The sequence below is a fragment of the Bos taurus genome, chromosome 21 (genome assembly GCF_002263795.3).
Source record: "Bos taurus isolate L1 Dominette 01449 registration number 42190680 breed Hereford chromosome 21, ARS-UCD2.0, whole genome shotgun sequence".
Lineage (NCBI taxonomy): Eukaryota > Metazoa > Chordata > Mammalia > Artiodactyla > Bovidae > Bos > Bos taurus.
This window is the reverse complement of record NC_037348.1, coordinates 34,043,695-34,062,727: the sequence shown is the minus strand read 5'-3', so window position 1 is coordinate 34,062,727 and position 19,033 is coordinate 34,043,695. Positions and strand designations below refer to the sequence as shown.

Genomic DNA, 19,033 nt, shown 5'->3' with positions numbered 1-19,033 from the left:
GGCGCAGGCTTCCGGACTCTCAGGCACCAACTGCACACTAGAAGCGGTTCCTGAATTTCTATACTGGGGAGTTGGGTGCATTTGGTTGGAGGGGGACCGGGAGCCGGTTTCAGGCTGCAGTAGTGTAGCAAGCACCCCGTTTTTACTTAACTTCGGTTGTTTACTTCCAGTAGGGATGGTGGAACTAGTGGGGAATTTGGGGGTACTAAGCACTCGCTCAAGCCACGCCGTCAGACGCCAGTTTAAAGAAGAGCCAGGGGTTAGCCACTGGAGAGCTCCTTACTCCGAGGGGGCGGTTCCGCTCCTACCGAGCTTGGTTGGCGGGGAGGCTAAGCCTCGCGTCAGGGGCGTGCCCAGCTCTCACTGGGGCAGGACCGGGACTGGGCCAGGGAAAGGGCTGGCAGGTACCCGGCTTCCACGGTGTGGTCTGCCGGGGAGGGGCGGGGTCTGCAGGGATGCTGTGTCCCTGGCGTGGCGCGGGGACAATTAGAGGCCGCTTCGCTTAGCGACGCCAGCGAGAGCCCGGGGGCGGGGAGTGCACGCTTGCAAACCCAAAGACCCGACCTCACTTTTGTCTTCTGGAAAAACAGGGCCTCGTTAACCCGCCCTGGCCGAGAGCGGAACTGTAGGTGGTCGGGGCTTTGGTGAGCCGCGGTAGAGAGGTTCACCGAGACTCTCCGGGCGAAATTGCAGCCCAGTCTGGCCGCGGCGGGGCGCAGGGCTTTTCTTTGGGGCGGGGAGGAGGGGGGTTGCTTATGAACTGAGAAACAATGCTGGTCCACTTACTGCCATCCTCCAAGGATGCTCTAGGAAAAGGACACACACACCACCACCCCCTTTCTTCCAGACCCCGTCCTATCAGAGACCCCGCGTACAAGACAGTCCGGTATCAGCTCAAACTGCTGTGCACCTACACTGGGGCTTGGGTGTGCCGCCATGGCTTAAAAAAAATAAAAAACCTGCACAAAGAATAAGGTTTCATTTGCTTCTTCCACATAACCGGTAGTTGGGACCGTCTGCTCGAGTCTCCGTGATCTTTAGCGCCCTCCTGGGCCCCGGAGCCAGGCGTTGCGCTCAAGCCCTGCCTGGTTTTCACAGAGGCGACAGCGAAACAATGCCCTCCTCCCGGCGCGCAGGAAGGGACAGACGGGCACGGGCGGGGTTGGGGCTCCACCTTTGGGCTCTCGGCGCCGTCCGCCGCCGGCCGGGTCCCCGTCGCGTCTTTAGGGACTACGTGCGACGCGACACGGTGGGAGGGCGGACCGCGGTCAAGGACTTCCCCACGACCCTACAGGAACCAGGTTCTGCTGCTGCCCCACGGAGCCGTACAGAGAAGACAGGTCCTCCAGAGCCTTCGAGTCGGGGGTTAGAGCGACCTGGGGGCTGAACCAGGTCTACCCGGGCTGAGGACGGCTGCGTCACGCGAGGGGCGGGGCTGCCACGGGCGGAGGCCGGAGCCGGAAGCGGAAGAGGCGCTCGGAGCGGGGAGTGGGGCCTAGCAGCAGCCTGAGCCTGGGAGACCGTGAGTGTGGGGCCCGGGCCCGCGACGGGAGCAGTGGCGGGCGGTGAGTCGGCGGGGAGGGCGCGCTATGTGTGGGTCCCGGGGCTCTTTGTTCGGTCTCGGGCTACCCCCTTTCGTTTTCTTCTCGGCCTACCTCAGGCCGCGGCCCCGACCTCTCACCCCTGACCCGCCGCTTCTTCCCCAGAGGGCGATTACCACAGACCCCGACCGCTCGCTCCCGCGTGTCGGCGTCAGAGTATGAGAGGCCTCTGAGGCCCCTGCAGAGATCCATCCAGTTTTGGCCCTGTAGCCTGCCCGCGGAATGGGGTCGGGGCCCTACCTGGGATACCCTGGAGGGGCTTTCAGACCCTCCCCTCCCCCTGGCTCGAGGCTTAGTTCTCAGACACCTTCCCCGCGCGGCTTGGAGTTTGATTCCGGCCCAAGCTGGCCTGCCTCCCCCGCCCCCCCACCCGCCCACCCCAGGTCTCCCCTCGCCTCCACTGGCGGCGGTTACGGGGGACGGGGCTCTGAGATCTCTGGGACCCGAGCGACAGGAAGGGACACGAGCGAGGGCCGCAGGCCCCCTGCTTGTTTTGTTGTGATGGATCCGCTCCAGCCCTGAGGAGGGGCCAGGCCAAGCTGACAGTACAAATGCCCGGGCTGTTCCTCGCTCCGGGAGTCTCTGTGCTTTAGTTCCGGGTGCGGGTGTCCTGGCGTGGGGGCTGGGGTGGGAATCGCCTGAGCCAGGGCTCCGTCGAAGCGGAGTTGGCAGCCTTCCAGCTTCCCTCCTCCATGCCCTTGAAAAGGAGGAGCGTTTCACCCGGTGGTGGCGGCTTGCAAGGTGGCAGGTTTGAGGTTGCAGTGGTGGGGCAGCGTCAGCCAAAAATAACCGTGGGGCGTTGGGGTGGCAGGGATCCGGGAGGGCAGCCGCTGACCTGGCTGGCTGCTCTTCTTGTCAGCCCAGTTCTCTGGCCAGGAGCAGCAAATGAGATGTAAGCCTGTGCTCAGAAGAAAGCTGGCATCCTCTGCCTGGTTTTCTTCGCGTTACCTTTTTCTTCATTGTGCAGAGCAGAGCCTTCCAGAGCGTAATTGTGGCCCTTACCTTTTAACAACCTGTTTGCAGAGGTCTAAGAATTAGAGATAATTGATGAGAAATGGGCCCTAGAGCCCTAGCTGGAAATAATGAGCATCTGGTATTTCCGACATTTCAGCTGCCTAGAATGTGTTAAAGGGAGTTATATTCTCTATGATTGCCTTGTGTGTGCTGTTTTATATAGCTCTTATACTTGTCCTCTCCTTTGCCAAGTTGGCCGGGAGGTCGTGTTATCTCCATTTTCCAGATACGGTAACCAAGGCCCAGAGTGACTTGTAAAAGGTTAGGAGACCAGTAAGCACCAGCACTGGGATTTTGTTCAGGGTTTTCTACCCAGAGCTCTCTCCCCCCTGGTTCCTTGGAAGGGACTTTTAAAATGTCCTTAGGTGGTGCTAATGGTAAAGAACCTGCCTGCCAATGCAGGAGATGTAAGAGATGCAGGTTCCATCCCTGGGTCGAGAAGATCCTCTGGAGGAGGGTATGGCAACCACTCCAGTATTCTTGCCTGGAGAATCCCATGGGCAGAGCAGCCTGGCAAGCTACAGCCCATAGGGTCACAGAGTCAGACATGACTGAATTGACTTAGCATGCACACATGCAATGCTCTTAAGGCATTTAACACAGACCCAGAGGTGTTACCTGGGACCTTTTTAACGTTGTTAGTGAAAAGCTGCCTTCAGTACATCTTGTGAACCCAGACCTGTGCTAGGCATTTGACCTTAAGGCATGTACTAGGCATGTTACTTACAAGATGGCATAATTTAATCCTCACAGAGCTATCCCCATGTTGCAAGAGGAAGCTGAAGGTTGGAGTTGTTTAATAACTTGCCTAAAGGCACAAGCTGGAAATGGCAGTGCCAGGATTCAGATTGACTTCTCTCTGACTTTGAAGCTGTGCTGTTTCCATTAACAGGACCATGTCTGTACATGAATCTTGTAGGTCCCAGGAGGGAGTCTTTGGCCTGTTGTGAGCTAGACCAGGTCTTCCAGGTCTGATGCTTTGCCCAGTGCGGATGGGCAGTGCCTTTGTTCTGGTCACTGGAGCATCTTCCGTGTCACTTAGTGAGATGTGAGATACTGCCTTCATTCCATTACTTGGGGACCTGACCCAGCCATAATGGCAGGGAAACAGTGAAACATTAATCTGCTCATCACCAAAACAGAACTGCAGTCTGAGCTCTTGAGCTGTTGCAAAATATTTATCCCCAAGGGTTGCTGGGGCCTAGACTTTCAGATAGAGGGTAGAAGACAGCCGCTAGCCAGGAGACTGAGGGCAGTGACTTTCTTGGGGTCCCAGGAAAGCTCCCAGGTGTTTTGTCAGATATGCTTTGGTGACCTGCTCATTCAAGGAGAGCTGTTTCATCCTTTTCTTCTCCAGAGATGGGGCAGCCTCAATGGATTTGTCAAAAATGTGCTTCATCAGGCAAGCCCAAGACTGACCACCATTGGTTGGCTATGGCCAAGTGAAGGATTGGGAGGGAGGCTGGCTATAGTCTCTGACCGAGCCCTCCCAAGGAGGCAGTGTCAGGTTTTGGGTGGAACAGGGAGCTGGCCTCACATAGCACATGGCTGAACCAACCTGGCAATTTCCCGTGGTGAACGTAAATTCCCACTGAACTAGGAATAGTGAGGTGGGGCCCTTTTGGCCTGCCTCTGTGAACACAGAGCCTGCCAGACAGACAGCCTTCTGGCTCCTTCTGAGATGGGCACAGAAGAGGGTACTGGAGCAGGGGATTTAGAAGAGGGAACAGTAATGGTCCTGTTGCGGGTGAGGCACTGCCTGGGCATGGCACCAGTGGCAGGTGGTCTAAGAGTGCGAAATAGGCCTCAGGCAACTAACTTGGTTGCTCTGAAGATGCCTGGCATCTTTACTGATTCTGAGACTGAATTTAGACCAACAAGGGCTGGATAGACCCCCATGTCTGCTTGACCAGACCCTCAAGTGTGCTCGGGAATGTTTTGGGGCCCCTCTTTGTCCGAGGGCTAGTCTGCTCATTTCTGCCTGTGGTTCCTCACACTGATTTGTGGTCCTTACTCCGTTGAGTGGGGTACAATTCAGGGCCTCAACCAGGCAACTTGGCTTCTCAAACTCGAGGTCTTTCTCCCCTTGTTCCTGCGTGTTGGCTCCCTGCCAGCAGCCTTTTGACTCTGACCTCTGGCTCAACAGACCAGGCCCTTCCTAGGACCCTACAGACGAGCAGGAGGGAGCTGAGCACAAGAGGCTCCCTTTCTTCCTGGGGGTCTTCCGTGGTGGTGCTCACCAGCCCCTTCCTGCATTCGGCCTCAACACCGGTCCTGGCTCACCTGGTTCCCTGAGTGCTCAGGCCACCAGGCCAAAGCTGTGCTGGGGAGGCAGCTGTTTGTTTGTTCACCAGCAGAGAAGGGTGTTACCCATTGTCTGCTGTTTGACCAGTGTGACCTCAGAGTTCTTCATCACTTCATAAACCCCTGGGAGGGGCTGCCCCCAAACAGAACAATGGGCCTCTTCTTCAGGAGCACTGAGGCAGCCCAGTGGCTGGCTGCATGTTCAGCAGGGCTTTCTGTTTCTGCGGCCTAGATGCATCACTGTAAGCGATACCGCTCCCCTGAGCCAGACCCGTACCTGAGCTACCGATGGAAGAGGAGGAGGTCTTACAGTCGGGAGCACGAAGGGAGATTGCGATACCCGTCTCGAAGGGAGCCGCCGCCACGGAGATCTCGGTCTAGAAGGTGAGAGGGAGTTAGGTGGGAAGGGAGGACCCCTTCCGCCTTGGGCTGGGGAGATGGTCTGGAGGCTTGTGGCGCCTGGGCCTCTTCAGGCAGCTGCGCCTCTGCCTGGCTGCGCTTGGGTCACCACCCTGTCCTCTCCTGCCTCCTCCTCTGATCTCAGCTGCATCCCCTGGCCTCCGTTCACCGCCTCCTGCCCCTTCTTTCTCTGTCCTTGAGTCTTCCTTCTCCTAACATGCTCCCCCGCTTTGTAGGCCAGCATCTCCCCTGCTAACCTCAGCCTTCCTCAGTGTGGGTTAGGAACATAATCTCAGCCCTTTCCAGAGGTTGGTCTCTGGTCTTATCTCAGCCCCTAGGCCTAACTTACAGCCTTAGCAAGCCACCGAGAGCTCTGTGATAGGGGAGCGCTCAGAGGCCCTCTGCCATGCCCACCTCCCGTGCTCTGCCTCCTGCGGCCCCGGAAGGATGCCGTCAGGACCCCTGGTCTGGAGACTGGGGTTCACATACCGGTGCTCCCCTCCCCACCTCCTGTAGTCCGGATGCCTCTGCTCCAACAGACGACCCTTGTGAGCCCTTGGCAAGGACCCCACCACACAAGTCTTGCCTGGCAGCAGGAGCCTGCTTGGGGGGAGGAAATTCTGACCAGTGACTCTTGGCAGCCATGACCGCTTGCCCTACCAGAGGAGATACCGGGAGCACCGTGACAGCGACACATACCGGTGTGAAGACCGGAGCCCATCCTTTGGGGAGGACTACTACGGATCTTCACGTTGCCATCATCGTCGGCGATCACGGGAGAGGGAGCCATACCGGACCCGCAAGCACGCCCACCACTGCCACAAACGCCGCACCAGGTCTTGTAGCAGCGCCTCCTCGGTGAGTGGTGGCCGAGTGTGCTGGCTGGGGCTTGAGGGCCTCGTCTCTTTCTAGCCTTCTCTCAGGTGGCTGGTCTGGGTGAGTACTGCCAGCCATACGCACGCGCATTTGGTGTGTGTGTGTGTGTGTGTGTGTGTGTATGTGTTGTCTGGTCCAGTTGCAGGGCTGAGCAGGGGCCCAGCTCCTCTGTCTTCTGGCCCACTGGCAATGGAAACTTAGGGGTTCTGGTTCCGGCGCTGGCTGGCCTCTGGCCTCCCTGTCTCCACACTGCTCCAGGCACAGGCCATGTGTGTGAGTGGCCAGGGACACTTCTTCAGAATCCTTAATAGGGTTGCTGGTATGTGGTCTAGAGCTGTTTGACCTGGTCCTTCCCACCCAGAGATTGCCCCACCACACAGCTGAGTGGTCTGACTGGTGTGGACTGTATCCACCTCTGCAGTCTCCTCTCTACACCCCTCACCAGAAGGCCTGGAGGCTGGAGCGCCCATGGGTGGGGGGCGGGGTCCGTCCGTCAATGAACTTGGACTGGGACCTGCCCTCTGACCTTCAGGCACGCCCTCTTCAGTCTAGCCTCTTCATGTGAGGGGCAGTCAAGGCGAGGGGGATGAGCTGCCTGTGGGGTGGGGCATGCGAAGAAATGGCAGAAAGGCCCCCAGCTCCAGGCCGTGTCCAGTTGAAGGTCACATGGCCAGAGCAGGGCCTGGAAGCATTCTTCTTTCGGAGTGTTGTACAGATCTCTGCTGAGACCAGGAACCTGCTCTGTGCTCAGCTCTCTGGGAAGGAAGGCCAGTTGTGTGTCTCGGAGGGTACATGCTGTCTTGTCTTCCCTTCCCAGCCCTCTGCCCTCCCTCCATGGCTCCGGGCCGCGAGGCCCCAGGGAGCAGTGGTGCTGCAGTGGAGGGGCCAGGTGTCTTTCTGCCGAGCTTTCCCGTGACTTCTCTGAGTGGCCGTGAGTTGAGGGTTGACCGGGCACACGGCATGGCCTGGTGCCCTCTCTGCACACTGCCACAGGCGTGTGGCTCTGCTTCTTCTCTTTTTGGTGCCCTTTGTTGTCATGAGGCTCAGGTTGGGTCTGGCCTGTGAATCGCCTCAGTGCCAAGGCCAGGGCAGGAGCTGGCTTGGGGCCTGTGTGGGCCGTTGTGGTGGTAGGCCTTGGAGAGTTGACCGGCCCAGAGGATCCAGCGCTCCTTCTCTGCTCGAGGCTGGTGGTGCAAGGGCTGCCGATGGAAGGCTGGTTCTGCTGGTGATGCTGAGTCTGGCCACAGATGCTGTCTAGGGGCAGGTGGCAGCTGTCGGGCATGTGCAGGACCGCGTGGGTAGACAGACTGGGCATTCTGCAGCTGAACCAGAGTGGCCTCTGACCGTTCTGGATGATCTGACTGAGGCTCGGCCCGCCGTCTTCTTGTACCGTTCTCACTGCGTCTTCACCTTGGCTGAAGCCGAAACGGGAGGGCCGGGAGGGGGAGACTCAGTGGAGGAGGGAGTCAGGCCTGCGACTCTCCACGTGGCCCAGCCCCTTAGCTGCAGAGGCTGGGCATCTTTCTGAGCATTTGCGGCGCCTTTCTTTTAGATAATGTCCGAGTTTTCTTTACATACCTGTAGCTGTTTTTACTTTTCTGTTTTGAAGTCAGTTTGTGTCTTGACGTGTCCCTTGCAATATCCCTATCGTTATATATGCTGTGTGCCTTATGAAATGCTGGGATCTGGAAAATCCAATCAACCAACCCACCGGCTCCTCACCGTCTCCACCTCTGCCTTTGACTGACACCTCAATCTGTCAATCGGAACCGCCTACCATGCGATTGGTCGGATGGCGTTTCGGGGGGCGGTGCATGCAGAGAAGCCAACAGAGCAGTAAGCGCAGCAGCCGGAGTGTGGAAGATGACAAGGAGGGCCACCTGGTGTGCCGGATCGGCGATTGGCTCCAAGAGCGATGTACAGCCACCTTTCGTAAAACTTTACCTCTCTACTTTCTATCCCCCTTGTTAGACGAGACCTCTCCTGCCCGAGGGGCCTCTATTGCGCGTGGTGCCTTAGAGGGGCCACCAGTAATTGCCTGAATGACACAGACTCTAGCAACTTCTGTTTTTAAGAGTGTAGCAGTGAGAAAGAAACCTTTTATGTTTTTGAGAATTTGAATGCTGTGAACTTGCAGGAGCTGCCAGCCCTCTGTCCTCCAGGCTCTCATGCCCTGTTTCTTTTCTCTCCTAGATGAGATCGTGGGGAACCTGGGTGAAGGCACCTTTGGCAAGGTGGTGGAGTGCTTGGACCATGCCAGGTGAGCTCTCTTCCTGGGAAGAGCTGGCCTGAGGTTCTTGAAGGTGGTGGCAGAGCTTAACCTTTTTCTCTTCTAAGAGTAGCACCAAACTCCAGTGCATGTTGGGTTTTTGCTGATCCCCTAAAATAGGGATAAATTCCTGGGATCCATGGGCATGTGACATCTCTGCCTAAGAACTGGTGGTCACTGAATGGTGCTATTCCGGTTTCCTCAGGACTGTGGTGGAGATTAGAACAGGGCAAAATCCTGGCCCCTCCGTGGTCTGGATCTGCTTCCTGTGAGCTCTTTTTAGGGGCCTGGCAGGGGTTTGAGCGTACTGCTGAGCCCAACTCAAGCATGAGCCTCCACCCTCTGGAGGTCTGCCTGAGAGGCCATGCAGGCCCCCATTGAGAGGAGCAAGATCCTGGGCTTTCTTACCAAGTGGGCTGCTGCCATCTGCAGCGTGGCTAGGGGTTGGGCCCCTTCGAATGTGCTCAGGTAGAGCAGGGGTACACCTGTGTGTGTTGGGATCCTGCTGGGGGTTCCTTGCTCCTTTATAGGCTGAACAGTGAAAAACTTTTTTGTCCCTTGCCATTCCTTGAGACCAGAACCCTTGCCTCCTCTCCCTTAGGCTGGGAGGCTGCTGCCTGTGAACCCACTGCCTTCGAGCCTTAAATGGCCCCTCTTTGGTGTGGCACTTGGGCCAGAAAGTGCTTGTGTCCTTGCTGTCTCATTTGAGCCACGTGTTGCCTGTACGTGACTCTTGTATGATTTTAGGGATGAAGAAATATGCTCAGGGTCTGTCTGTACCCCCAGCTTTCGAATGGAGGAGCTGGGTACTGCTCTACTTGGCGCTCCCATGTTGAGGGGTGCCTGGAAAGGATAGTTAAACCTAGCAATTCAGCCCACCATGTGACCCCAATTTAAGGTAGTGATTATTTCCAGCGAAGCCTCCCTGGGCACCCAGTTCGCTTTTAAACACCCTTCAGACCCCTTGTGGCCCAAGAAGTTAGGGCTGGGTCCAGTGGGCATAGGGACATGTGGACTGTACAGTGGTGAGAGGTGGCAGATCTGAGAGCTATCCCACCTGGGGCTCTCTGGGCTGTCACTCTGAGCAGCTAGATGGGAAGAGAGCCTTTGAAGTCACTAAAGGGCAGGCCCAGGGTTCAGGGAACCTTTAGGGAGTCCAGAGGGAGTTGGCCAATGGGCTTATTGTGAGAAGGCAGAATTCAGTTCCACAAAAGGAAGGGCCGCCCAGCTCTGGCAGTAGCTGTGTGGATGTGATGAGCTCATCTCAAGGGTCGGAATGCTATTGAGGGATGCTGTTCAGGAGTCTGGAGTTATGTCTTTTCCTCTGAGGTCCTTTCCTACCCTGAAAATCTGGAAAAATAGGATGAGAAAAATGCACCGTGTTCTAGAAGATGCCTCTGCCCTTCAGCCTGTGAACCTTTCTGGCACCAAGGCCAGCTTCCCAGAGGCCTTAGGCCACACCCTTGTGGGCCAGGGCTTATCACTGTAGTTTCCCACTGGGCATCTGAGCACTGGCTCTCCCTTCCTGAGAGTGTTGTGCCTGGCAGCCTAACTTCCCGTTATTCTTTGCTGGGCACCTGCTCGTGGCATACAGGGGTGGTGCTGGGGGTAAGGTGGGAGGTGTGGAGCAGGAATTATTAAAATCCTCATTGGACGCTGAATAAGGGTTCCTGGCACTCGGAGATCTCTGACAAATGCCAGGCTGGTACTGAGGCAGGTGGGGCCAAGAGGTGCGCTGAGGGATCGGTCCTGGGGTTCAGTGAGGGGAAGAACCTCTGCTGGCACCTTTGCCTCCTGCCAGGCTCTCACTCCCTCCTGGAAGCCCAGGAGGAACAGTTTGTGTAGAGTAGGTGATGTGCTCAGGACAGTCAGCAGGTACTGCAGAGGGTTCTGAGTGGGATGGCCTGGCCAGGGTCAGGACTGACGGGCCTCCAGGTCAGGTAACTGAGCAAGCTCTAGGGCTGGTGCTGGTCAGCAGAATGGGGCTCTGCTCCTCTGCCCACTCCCCCCAGGAGCTGGCAGCAGCTAAGATCATAAAAACCTAAGACTGGCACAGTTGTCAACAGCAGCTCCGTACTGCACAGTAGAGGCCTGGGGTTGTGTGGGGCAGGCTGCGTCAGGAATCTGCTGTCTTCAGGGCAGCCCTGTTCCTGGAGTCCTACGTAGCATTTGCCAGGAGCTGCTGGGTTGGGGTGGAGGGTGGGGGAAGGGCCGTATAGCTTTTCATGAGGACTGCTGCTTCTGTCCCGGTCCAGAGGGAAGTCTCAGGTTGCCCTGAAGATCATCCGCAATGTAGGCAAGTACCGGGAGGCCGCCCGGCTAGAAATCAACGTTCTCAAGAAGATCAAGGAGAAGGACAAAGAGAACAAGTTGTGAGTGTTGGCAGGGAACGGGCGGGAAGCTTCCTAGGGGTCAGTGTCTGTCCAGTCCAGTGGCCCAGACCCACTGGGACTGAGCAGTGCCCTTTTGCCAGGTTGGCACCATGCCTTCTCCTGGCAGCCAGAGCCGGGGGAGTCCGGCGAGTGAGTCTTGCTGGAAGGAACATCTAGGTTTCAGTCTAGGCTCCGCTGCAACCAGCTCTGTGTTCTGAGGTGGCCTCCTCGCCCTGCATTTGTAAATTAGAGGCTTCGCTGGGTTGTGGTGGGCATTAGACAAGATATAAACCCAAAACTGTTTAGGTGCTCACGTAGTCAGCCATATCCAAAGGAGCACACAGACATGGAGCATTCCTCTCCGCCAAGCACTGTGCTGAGCCCTGCAGGCTCAGGAAGCTCGGCAGAGGGTGCTTGTCCTGTGGAGTGGCCTGCTTGCGCCACCTTTCTCTGAGAGCAGGGACTGTGCCCATAGTTTTCTTTCTCTTTGTAAATCTGCATCCTGTGTGTGACCCAGCAGCCTGGGAGGGAGTGGGGATGGTCTTCACCTCAGGGAGCCGGTGGGCAGCCAGCCCCCAGCACAGGCCCTGAGCCCCATCCGTCCTTCTCCAGCCTGTGCGTCTTGATGTCTGACTGGTTCAACTTCCACGGTCACATGTGCATCGCCTTTGAGCTCCTGGGCAAGAACACCTTTGAGTTCCTAAAGGAGAATAACTTCCAGCCTTACCCTCTACCACATGTCCGGCACATGGCCTACCAGCTCTGCCACGCCCTTAGATGTAAGTTCCCACCCTCAAGCGCAGCAGGGGGAGCCTCCGGTCTGCAGCAAAGGCACCTGGCAGCCCTGCCCTCCCATCAGGTGCTCCAGCACATTGCTGACTGTTCTGCTGGGCCCAAGACACTAGGGCCCCTTTGGCTGAAAGGCCTTCAAGTAGGAACCTGTGACGACGGAGAGGCTGCAGTCCTCTCCAGGGGCCTGTGGAGCTGGCCTCTGACCCCAGGCTCTCCGAAAGAGAAGGGAGAGAGCTGCTCTAGTATTAGCCCCCTACCATCCCCATGCCTACCTTCCTGGATAGGGTGAAGAGGTTGCAGACTGACCTGGTAGATCCCACCCACAGATCCTGTTAGCACAGACACCATGTCTTACCATCATTTCCCATCTGTCTGCCAGTCTCTAAAGTAGTGCCTGTGCTCAGTGCTGCAGGATTTGTAGTGGTTGAAACAGGTTGGAAAGGCTCAGTGCAGAGGTGGCTAGAGCTAGACTGGCAGGGTCTGCATAGATGACGGGACTGGGGAGAGCGTTCCAAGCCAGGTGAGCCACCCAGCGCTGGCCCGGAGCCTGGCATGTGCAGCAGCTCACTGTGGTGAAGAGAGGGCCCATGTCAAGACAGATGGGCTACACTGTTGGGAGGTCTTGAGTGCCAGATGGGAGAAGTGATGAGTGGCAGGGTACAACCATCGGTGGGACAGGGTTGGAGGGAAAAGGCAGACGTCCCCCTGCTCAGGGATGGGGGTGAGGGGAGAAAGGCAGCACTGGCCTCATTGTTTCATAGGGAGCCCTGTGCTTGGTTTAATGCTCTCCTACTACTATCTTTAGATTTTAAGTAACTTTTGAATAAGGACACCTACATTTTCATTTTGCCTTGGGCCTTGCAAATTATGTAGCAGGTGCTTGGGAGAGGGAACCATTCCAAGACTGATACTGCAGCTTTGGTGAGAGACCTGGTCCCCTGTAGATAGGTGGAAAGTTTTCTAAATGGAAGGCCTCTCTCCTGCCCCCTCAAGAATTAGAACCCTCTGAGTTCATAAATACAGAGAACTCTTGAGAGGGAAGCCATAGCAGAGGCAGTGTGGTCTTCTCCCTGTGCCACTGCTGAGCTTAGGGGCTGAGGGTTCTAGCAGGCTGGCTCTGGAGGACGGAGCTGGCCTAGCGCTGGCAGGCGGGCCAGAGAGGAAGCCCAGGTTTTCAGTGTCTGCTTCCCTCCTCTCCTGCTCCCCCAGTTCTACATGAGAACCAACTGACCCACACAGACTTGAAGCCAGAGAACATCCTGTTTGTGAATTCTGAGTTTGAAACCCTCTACAATGAGCACAAGGTATTTATTGGTGGGGTAAAGATCGAGGCCCTGTTCCAGGAGTTGGTTACCCACCAGTACAGACTTCTGACCTGGCTCCCCTTCCCTGCCCTTCAGAGCTGTGAGGAGAAGTCAGTGAAGAACACCAGCATCCGAGTGGCTGACTTCGGCAGTGCTACCTTTGACCATGAGCATCACACGACCATCGTGGCCACCCGTCACTATCGTCCACCTGAGGTGATCCTTGGTGAGTGACTGCAGCTCTGAGCCCGATAAAGCAGGCAGTTGTTGGCAGTAATGAAAACAGGGAGTGTGGTGCCTGTCCACACCTGGAGCCAGTGTCTTGAGTCTCTGTGGTTGTTGACTTGGTCTTAAGAAAGGGACTTCTACAGCGTGGTAGCTGCCCTGTGAGCTCTAGGCTGGGAGCACAGAGACGAGTCTCATAGCCCACCCCATTTTGGCTTTCAGAGCTGGGCTGGGCACAGCCGTGCGATGTCTGGAGCATCGGCTGCATTCTCTTTGAGTACTACCGGGGCTTCACACTCTTCCAGGTAAGGCCTCTCCCTCCTCACCCCCCTACCCTAAGCTGCAGAGGCCTAGTGTGGGAAGGACCCCCACCCACCCTCAGCATGTTGTGAGATTAGACTCCTGAGGGTTGTAGGTGCTTGGGAAGGAAGAGGTCAGTCAGGGTAGCTGGAACACTCAGGGACTCTTGCTGTCAGTCATCAGGGATGGAGGATTGGGGTGGGAGGAGTGTTCCAGGCAAGGGGCACAGCGTGAGTGAGGGCACAGAGATGGGCCAGGGCAGGGCACTTTCTGGGGGGGGAGAGGAACTAGCCAGAACGAGGTGTCGTCATGCAGTACACTTGAAGGGTCGGGAAGTCACCGAGGGAACAGGCTGGCTTCCTCCCTGGTCCCACATCACAAAGGCTGGGGCTGCTATCCCATTGCTGGGTTTGCATCTCCTGGGGCAGGGAGAGACCTTGACCATCCTTCTTATCCCTTATTCTCAGAGGGACCTTAAGGGGCGGAGGCTGTCATGATTCCCACTTGCTGTGTCCCTCACCCTTCCACAGACCCACGAGAACCGAGAGCATTTGGTGATGATGGAGAAGATCCTAGGGCCCATCCCATCACACATGATCCACCGCACAAGGTAAGGATTGCTCCCTCAGGGCTTTCCTGTCTCGAAGGGACCTGGCAGAGCTGTTGCCCAGACCTCCCTGCTGGGTCAGGCCGGGGTCCCCTGCCTTGCTTCGCTGCTCTTCTCCATGCTGCTGCTGTCTTTCCCATTTTGACTCCACCATTCCTGTCTTTTGTTTTCAGGAAGCAGAAATATTTCTACAAAGGGGGCCTGGTTTGGGATGAGAACAGTTCTGACGGCCGGTATGTGAAGGAGAACTGCAAACCTCTGAAGGTCAGTTTCTGGCTTCCCCCAGCTCAACTCATGCCAAGGAGACCCCAGGCCTTGGGCAAATACACAGCAGAGGCCAGGCAGCTAACAGTGGCCTCCTCGCCCCAGCTCTGTGGGAGCCTGTGCCCAAGGCTGCCGGGTGCTGGCAGTGAGGCTTCTTGCAAACTGCCCTAGAGGGGCCCTTAGCTCTTCCCCTTCCCCACAGGGTGGCTCTGATGTACTCAGGGGGCATCCGAAGAGCCAGATATCTGAGACCCTGCTACTTCCCGCTCCCTCTTTTCTCACTAGGCAGGACTGAGGGGAGGGTGGGGGAAGACCTAGACATGGCCAGGAAGCCTCTGTCAACTGCATTTGGTGCTTGGACAAGTGAATTTCACAGAGGTGCTGTGTACCCACCTGTCAGAAGTTTGCACATGGGGGCAGAGGCATCAAGCCAGCAAGCCACCTGGTAGCCTGACAAAGTTCAGAGCAGACATGATTACAGGCACGAAAAGCAGACCTGTTCCTTGTCCAGGAGGGCAGAAGTAGTCCTCCAGGGGGGCATCCTGCCTCCTCAGCCATGCAGCAAGGCTTCCCAGAGGCAAGGGGACCGGCTGTGGCTTCCCATGGCCCGCCATCACACTGAGGCACTTTGTGTCCCTGAGCAGAGTTATATGCTCCAAGACACTCTGGAGCACGTGCAGCTGTTTGACCTGATGAGGAGGATGTTAGAATTTGACCCTGCCCAGCGCATCACACTGGCGGAGGCCCTGCTGCACCCCTTCTTTGCTGGTCTGACCCCTGAGGAGCGGTCCTTCCACACCAGCCGCAACCCAAGCAGATGACAGGCGTGCGGCCACTGCACCGGAGATGGAGAGCGGGACTGGGCTGCCCGGCCCCTTTCCTCCAACCTCTACCACCGGCCCCAGGGCCAGAGCCACGCAGTGAACAGTGCAATGTGAAGGAAGGCAGGAGCCTGCAGGGGAGGAGACCTGATGCCCAGCTGCCAGAAAGCACAGATTTGACCCAAGCTATTTATATGTTGTAAAGTTATAATAAAGTGTTTCTTACTGTTTGTAACCCCTGGTACCAGTGTGTCCATCTCCAGGCTCCTTGCCTTCTCCCCTCCCTACTTTATTAATAAAGTCTTTCTTAGCGGTGCCGCTTGTGGAGAGCTACGTGTGAACTGGGCCAGGCCCGGAAAGGCTAGCCAGAAGCTCGGGTGTCCCCCTGAGCCCAGAAGAGCAGTGGTAGGTCTGCTCAACAGTCCGGAAAGGCACCTGGGCCTGTCCTGCGCCCACTTCCCTGCTGGCCCCTGTGCCTCTCAGCCCCAGAGAACATGCCAGGACTGGCCCACCGGGTTTACCTTTCCTTCCAGCCCTGTCTCTGGCCGAGACATCAGGCTGTGTATGCCCAGTAACTGGCTTGTTGAGATCAAGTGTGAGGATCAAGGCAGGTTCCCAAGGCTGGGGATGCAGTGCCTCAGCGCACTGCAGCCCACAGAGCAATGTACCACAGGACACAGGATTCCTGTCGTCAGCTTTATTTTAGTGCTGGTTTTTGGTTCCCCAAGAGCTGCATGAATGAGTTTTGGCCACCTGACTGGGGCCCCGTGGGAACTGGGCACTGTGGGTAGGATGCCTCTGAAAAGAGGTGAAGATGGAGGAATCATGCTATCTTTACCACCTGGGAAGGCCCAGGCTGAGGGCAGGAAGAGGCTCCAGTGCCGCCTGGGGAGAAAATACAGGCTTGGGCACCAACTCCCATTAGCCCCTCAACACAAGGCCATCACCCACAGGGTCACCGTGACTTAATGGAGCAAGTAGAGTCTTCTGGGCCAGGGTTCTAGCTTGTTTTTCACTGGACCCAATGAGGAGACCTCACCGCATTAACAGGCAGCCAGAGCCTGTTGAGTGGTTGCTTACTAAAATGCCTGTAACCCAGCATTGCTCCTCAAACTACAGCCCCACCTTTAGAGAGAGGGCCTCATTCAGGAGCTTCTCGGCCCTGAGAGTGAGCAGAGGTTCAGGAAGGATACACAGCACAGGATTCACAGTCGCTGGGTGCCCTCCACTGCTGGAGACAATTTAACATCTGAGGGAGGCTGGGAGGACAGGAGGGACCAGCCCTCTCTGCCCTGCCTAATCTGCCCCAGCTATGCTCCTATAAGGAAAGTGATAAGTATCCTGAAACCCAGGGTACCAGGGCCTACCCTGCATCCATCAAGCCCCTCCACTCACCCCCTTAACCATACTGGGTGGGCACAGAGCAGAAGGAAGCCTGAAGCCCTAAAAAAGGCTTTAAAGCACAAGCCTCTGCAAGGGCCCCTCTCGGGAACTTCCAGGGCCTGTGAACATCTGGGGGCTCAGTGCCTTAGGATCTGAGCAGCACTGTGTTCCTAAGGCTGAGGCCTACCAGCTAGCTCATCCAGAACTAGCCTCATTTTGGCATCTTTGAGACAGGGTGCTGGCCCTGAGCCTACACATCTAGAGAGGACCATCAAAGGGTTCAAGGCCCAGACACTGTAAAAGCTGGGGGGGTGGGAGGGACATGCGCCTACAGCTGCAAGGGACCATTTCAGGGGAAGGGCAGAGGGGGCAGGAGAGCAGGGGTATGTGTGCAGGCAAAGAGGAGGCGGGAATGGTGGCTTAGGACAGAAGCACCAGGGAGCCTCTTCTGGTTCAGCACCAGGCTCCCCCAGGGGCCTCCCCAATACTGAACATTAAAGCTGCACCCTGAGGGGTCTGGCCCCAGACTAGGCAAAGGCTCAGTCCCCAGCTAGAGAGTATGGGATTTGGGGGCACTGCTGGCAAGATGGGCACTGTGGTTCTACAGTAACATAAGCTTATACTACCTGTGCTGAAGACAACAGAAAAACAGTTAAAAAAAATCCCAATACAGTAACACCATTCAGATGCCACCCTGCCCCCTTTCCCTGCCTCTCAGAGTGATGGAGTGGAAACGAGGAAGGACCCTCGGGAAAAAAAAAAAACCTAGCATAAAACTTGATCAGCTCAGGCGAAAGGGTCAAAGCCCCCATCATCTTGCGGTGGGGCTCAGGGAAGGCCTCAAAGCCCTCAAACTGAACCGAGAATGCAAGTCTGCCCTCTAGCGGACAGCGGCAGTGCAGCCAGTTCTACATGATCAGAGGAAGGGCTGCTTGGCTGGAGGAAGCAGGGGAGACAAAGCCACAAGCTCTGGACCAGAGCCAGCACAGACCCCCAAACAGGGCTGACCCACCCCGTGAGGCGTCGGCCCAGGCCCAGTGGCTGTAACCTGACATACGGTCTGTGAGCTGCCTATGTCTGTAAACAAAGCCGCACCTGACCATGCAGGGGGCCGAGTGTAGAGATGCCTGGAGCCACTGTGCACTTAAGCCTGCCACTCGCCCCGTGCCCCCAAGGGGAAAGCCTTCCCTGGCTCAGGGCACGTGACAGGTCAGTTTTAAATATGATCTGTTCTTTCAAAGAAACAAAATGAAAAGAGAAGAAATTTAACAACAGGTCCATGAAGCTTCACATCCTTAAGGCGTTCGCTGTCAAGTTCAGTGTCAGGAGCAGCAGGGGACTACGAGGTCCAGCCCACCCAGAGCCCTTCTAGGCAGAGTGCAGTGGGATGACAAACTTGCAGCCGAAGGGCGAGTGGTAGTTGATGCCCACCTCCTGGAAGACCTGCTGGGGAATGCCGATGTCGCACAAATAGACACGGCCCGCATGCTCCCCCAGAGGCAGAGGCAGGCCCAGAGCCAGTGACCACTTGGCATCGATGCCCTGTTCACCTTCATGCACAGGCGGGTCTATGCTGAGTACTGGTGCCCGGTTCTGGTTGGCCCAGGCCACAGCTGCCTTGTACCAGGGCTGATCCCGCAGGAAGGCATTCTCGGGGCAATCCAGACAGTTGATCACCAGGTCCACCGGGCTAGTGGGCAGATCTGCAGGTGGAAAGAGTGCCATCTGTAACCCCTATGAAGTAGAGAGCAGTCCAGGCTGGGACAAGAACCTCGGTGACCCCAACCAAGAGTGTCTTATTCAGACACCACTCCAATGCCTCTGCAGAGGCCAGGCTTTTCAGGGTTGGGCCGGGACTCAGGCTCTGGGAGTTCCAAGACCTGGTTGGGCTAGGTGCTGGAGACCAAGGGTATGTCAGCCCGATGGACCACTGTCCTCGTGGAGCTCCCAGGCTGAAGCACTGTCGTGCTGCTGGGTGAGCAGAGCTTCTCAGGACATGATACCCCTGCCTCCTCTGCACATCTAACTTCCTGGTAAATTATAAGCTCTGGGAAGGTGGGCTCTATTACCAAGTCAGCCTTGAGGGGGAGGATGTGACCAGGGCTCATGAGAATTGGGCTGACTGCCATTTGCTGTATGGCCCAAGAAGTGTGAATAGGCAAGAGCGTGCCCACTCTACACCAGGCTGGCCTGCTCCCACAGCCTGGCCTTGCTGGTCCCCTATTACAGAAATGAGTCCTTCTTGCAGCCCAAACTTAAGAATGGGGAAGGAATCTCTCACTTCTCCCAGGTGTGTAAAAAGGCTTCTCTGCTCTCACCAAGCCTCTGGCACAGTGTAAGAACAGATGGCTCAATAAGCACGTAAGTCCTGACCAGCCTAAGAGGTTAAACTGAGACTAGCGGAAATCAGACCAAACTCAAGGGTAAACATCCTGGAGCAACTGGAATAGGAAGCCTTGTGGGCAGCTGAGGAAGAATAACTGCCTGGAAAAGGACATCATA

The 19,033-nt window shown here is 56.6% G+C and overlaps 2 protein-coding genes across 7 annotated transcripts in view; one reads left to right on the top strand and one right to left on the bottom strand.

Moving 5' to 3' along the window:
- Positions 1–1,474: 1,474 nt before the first annotated feature.
- Positions 1,475–15,463, top strand: CLK3 (CDC like kinase 3). 4 transcript variants are annotated; one of them, XM_005221918.5, is made up of 13 exons: positions 1,475–1,522; positions 5,152–5,303; positions 5,960–6,176; positions 8,015–8,111; positions 8,388–8,454; positions 10,719–10,835; positions 11,448–11,614; positions 12,837–12,931; positions 13,028–13,157; positions 13,379–13,461; positions 13,987–14,066; positions 14,237–14,327; positions 14,972–15,383. In XM_005221918.5, exons 2-13 carry the CDS (start codon positions 5,152–5,154, stop codon positions 15,146–15,148), a joined length of 1,473 nt encoding a protein of 490 aa, XP_005221975.1. In that variant the 5' UTR covers positions 1,475–1,522; the 3' UTR covers positions 15,149–15,383. The 4 variants fall into 4 exon arrangements, with proteins under 4 accessions (XP_005221975.1, XP_059734949.1, NP_001029420.1 ...); XM_059878966.1 differs by having other exon boundaries at positions 1,475–2,349; NM_001034248.1 differs by having other exon boundaries at positions 1,493–1,565; positions 14,972–15,463.
- Positions 15,464–15,830: 367 nt separating this feature from the next.
- EDC3 (enhancer of mRNA decapping 3) overlaps positions 15,831–19,033 on the bottom strand; it is a 55,300-nt gene continuing 52,097 nt past the window's right edge. For all 3 annotated transcript variants that reach the window (XM_059879061.1, NM_001435118.1, NM_001435117.1), the window contains one exon: positions 15,831–18,234. In XM_059879061.1, the coding sequence (XP_059735044.1) occupies positions 17,900–18,234 (335 nt within the window). In that variant the 3' untranslated portion in view covers positions 15,831–17,899. The remainder of the gene's footprint in view (positions 18,235–19,033) is intronic.

Bases quoted from the DNA above. Each gene is read 5' to 3' on its own strand.
- CLK3 (NM_001034248.1), top strand. From the start codon at position 5,152: ATGCATCACTGTAAGCGATACCGCTCCCCTGAGCCAGACCCGTACCTG. The intron at 5,304-5,959 runs GTGAGAGGGAGT...GACTCTTGGCAG, and splicing joins CGGAGATCTCGGTCTAGAAG to CCATGACCGCTTGCCCTACC. The intron at 6,177-8,014 runs GTGAGTGGTGGC...CGGTGCATGCAG, and splicing joins CTTGTAGCAGCGCCTCCTCG to AGAAGCCAACAGAGCAGTAA.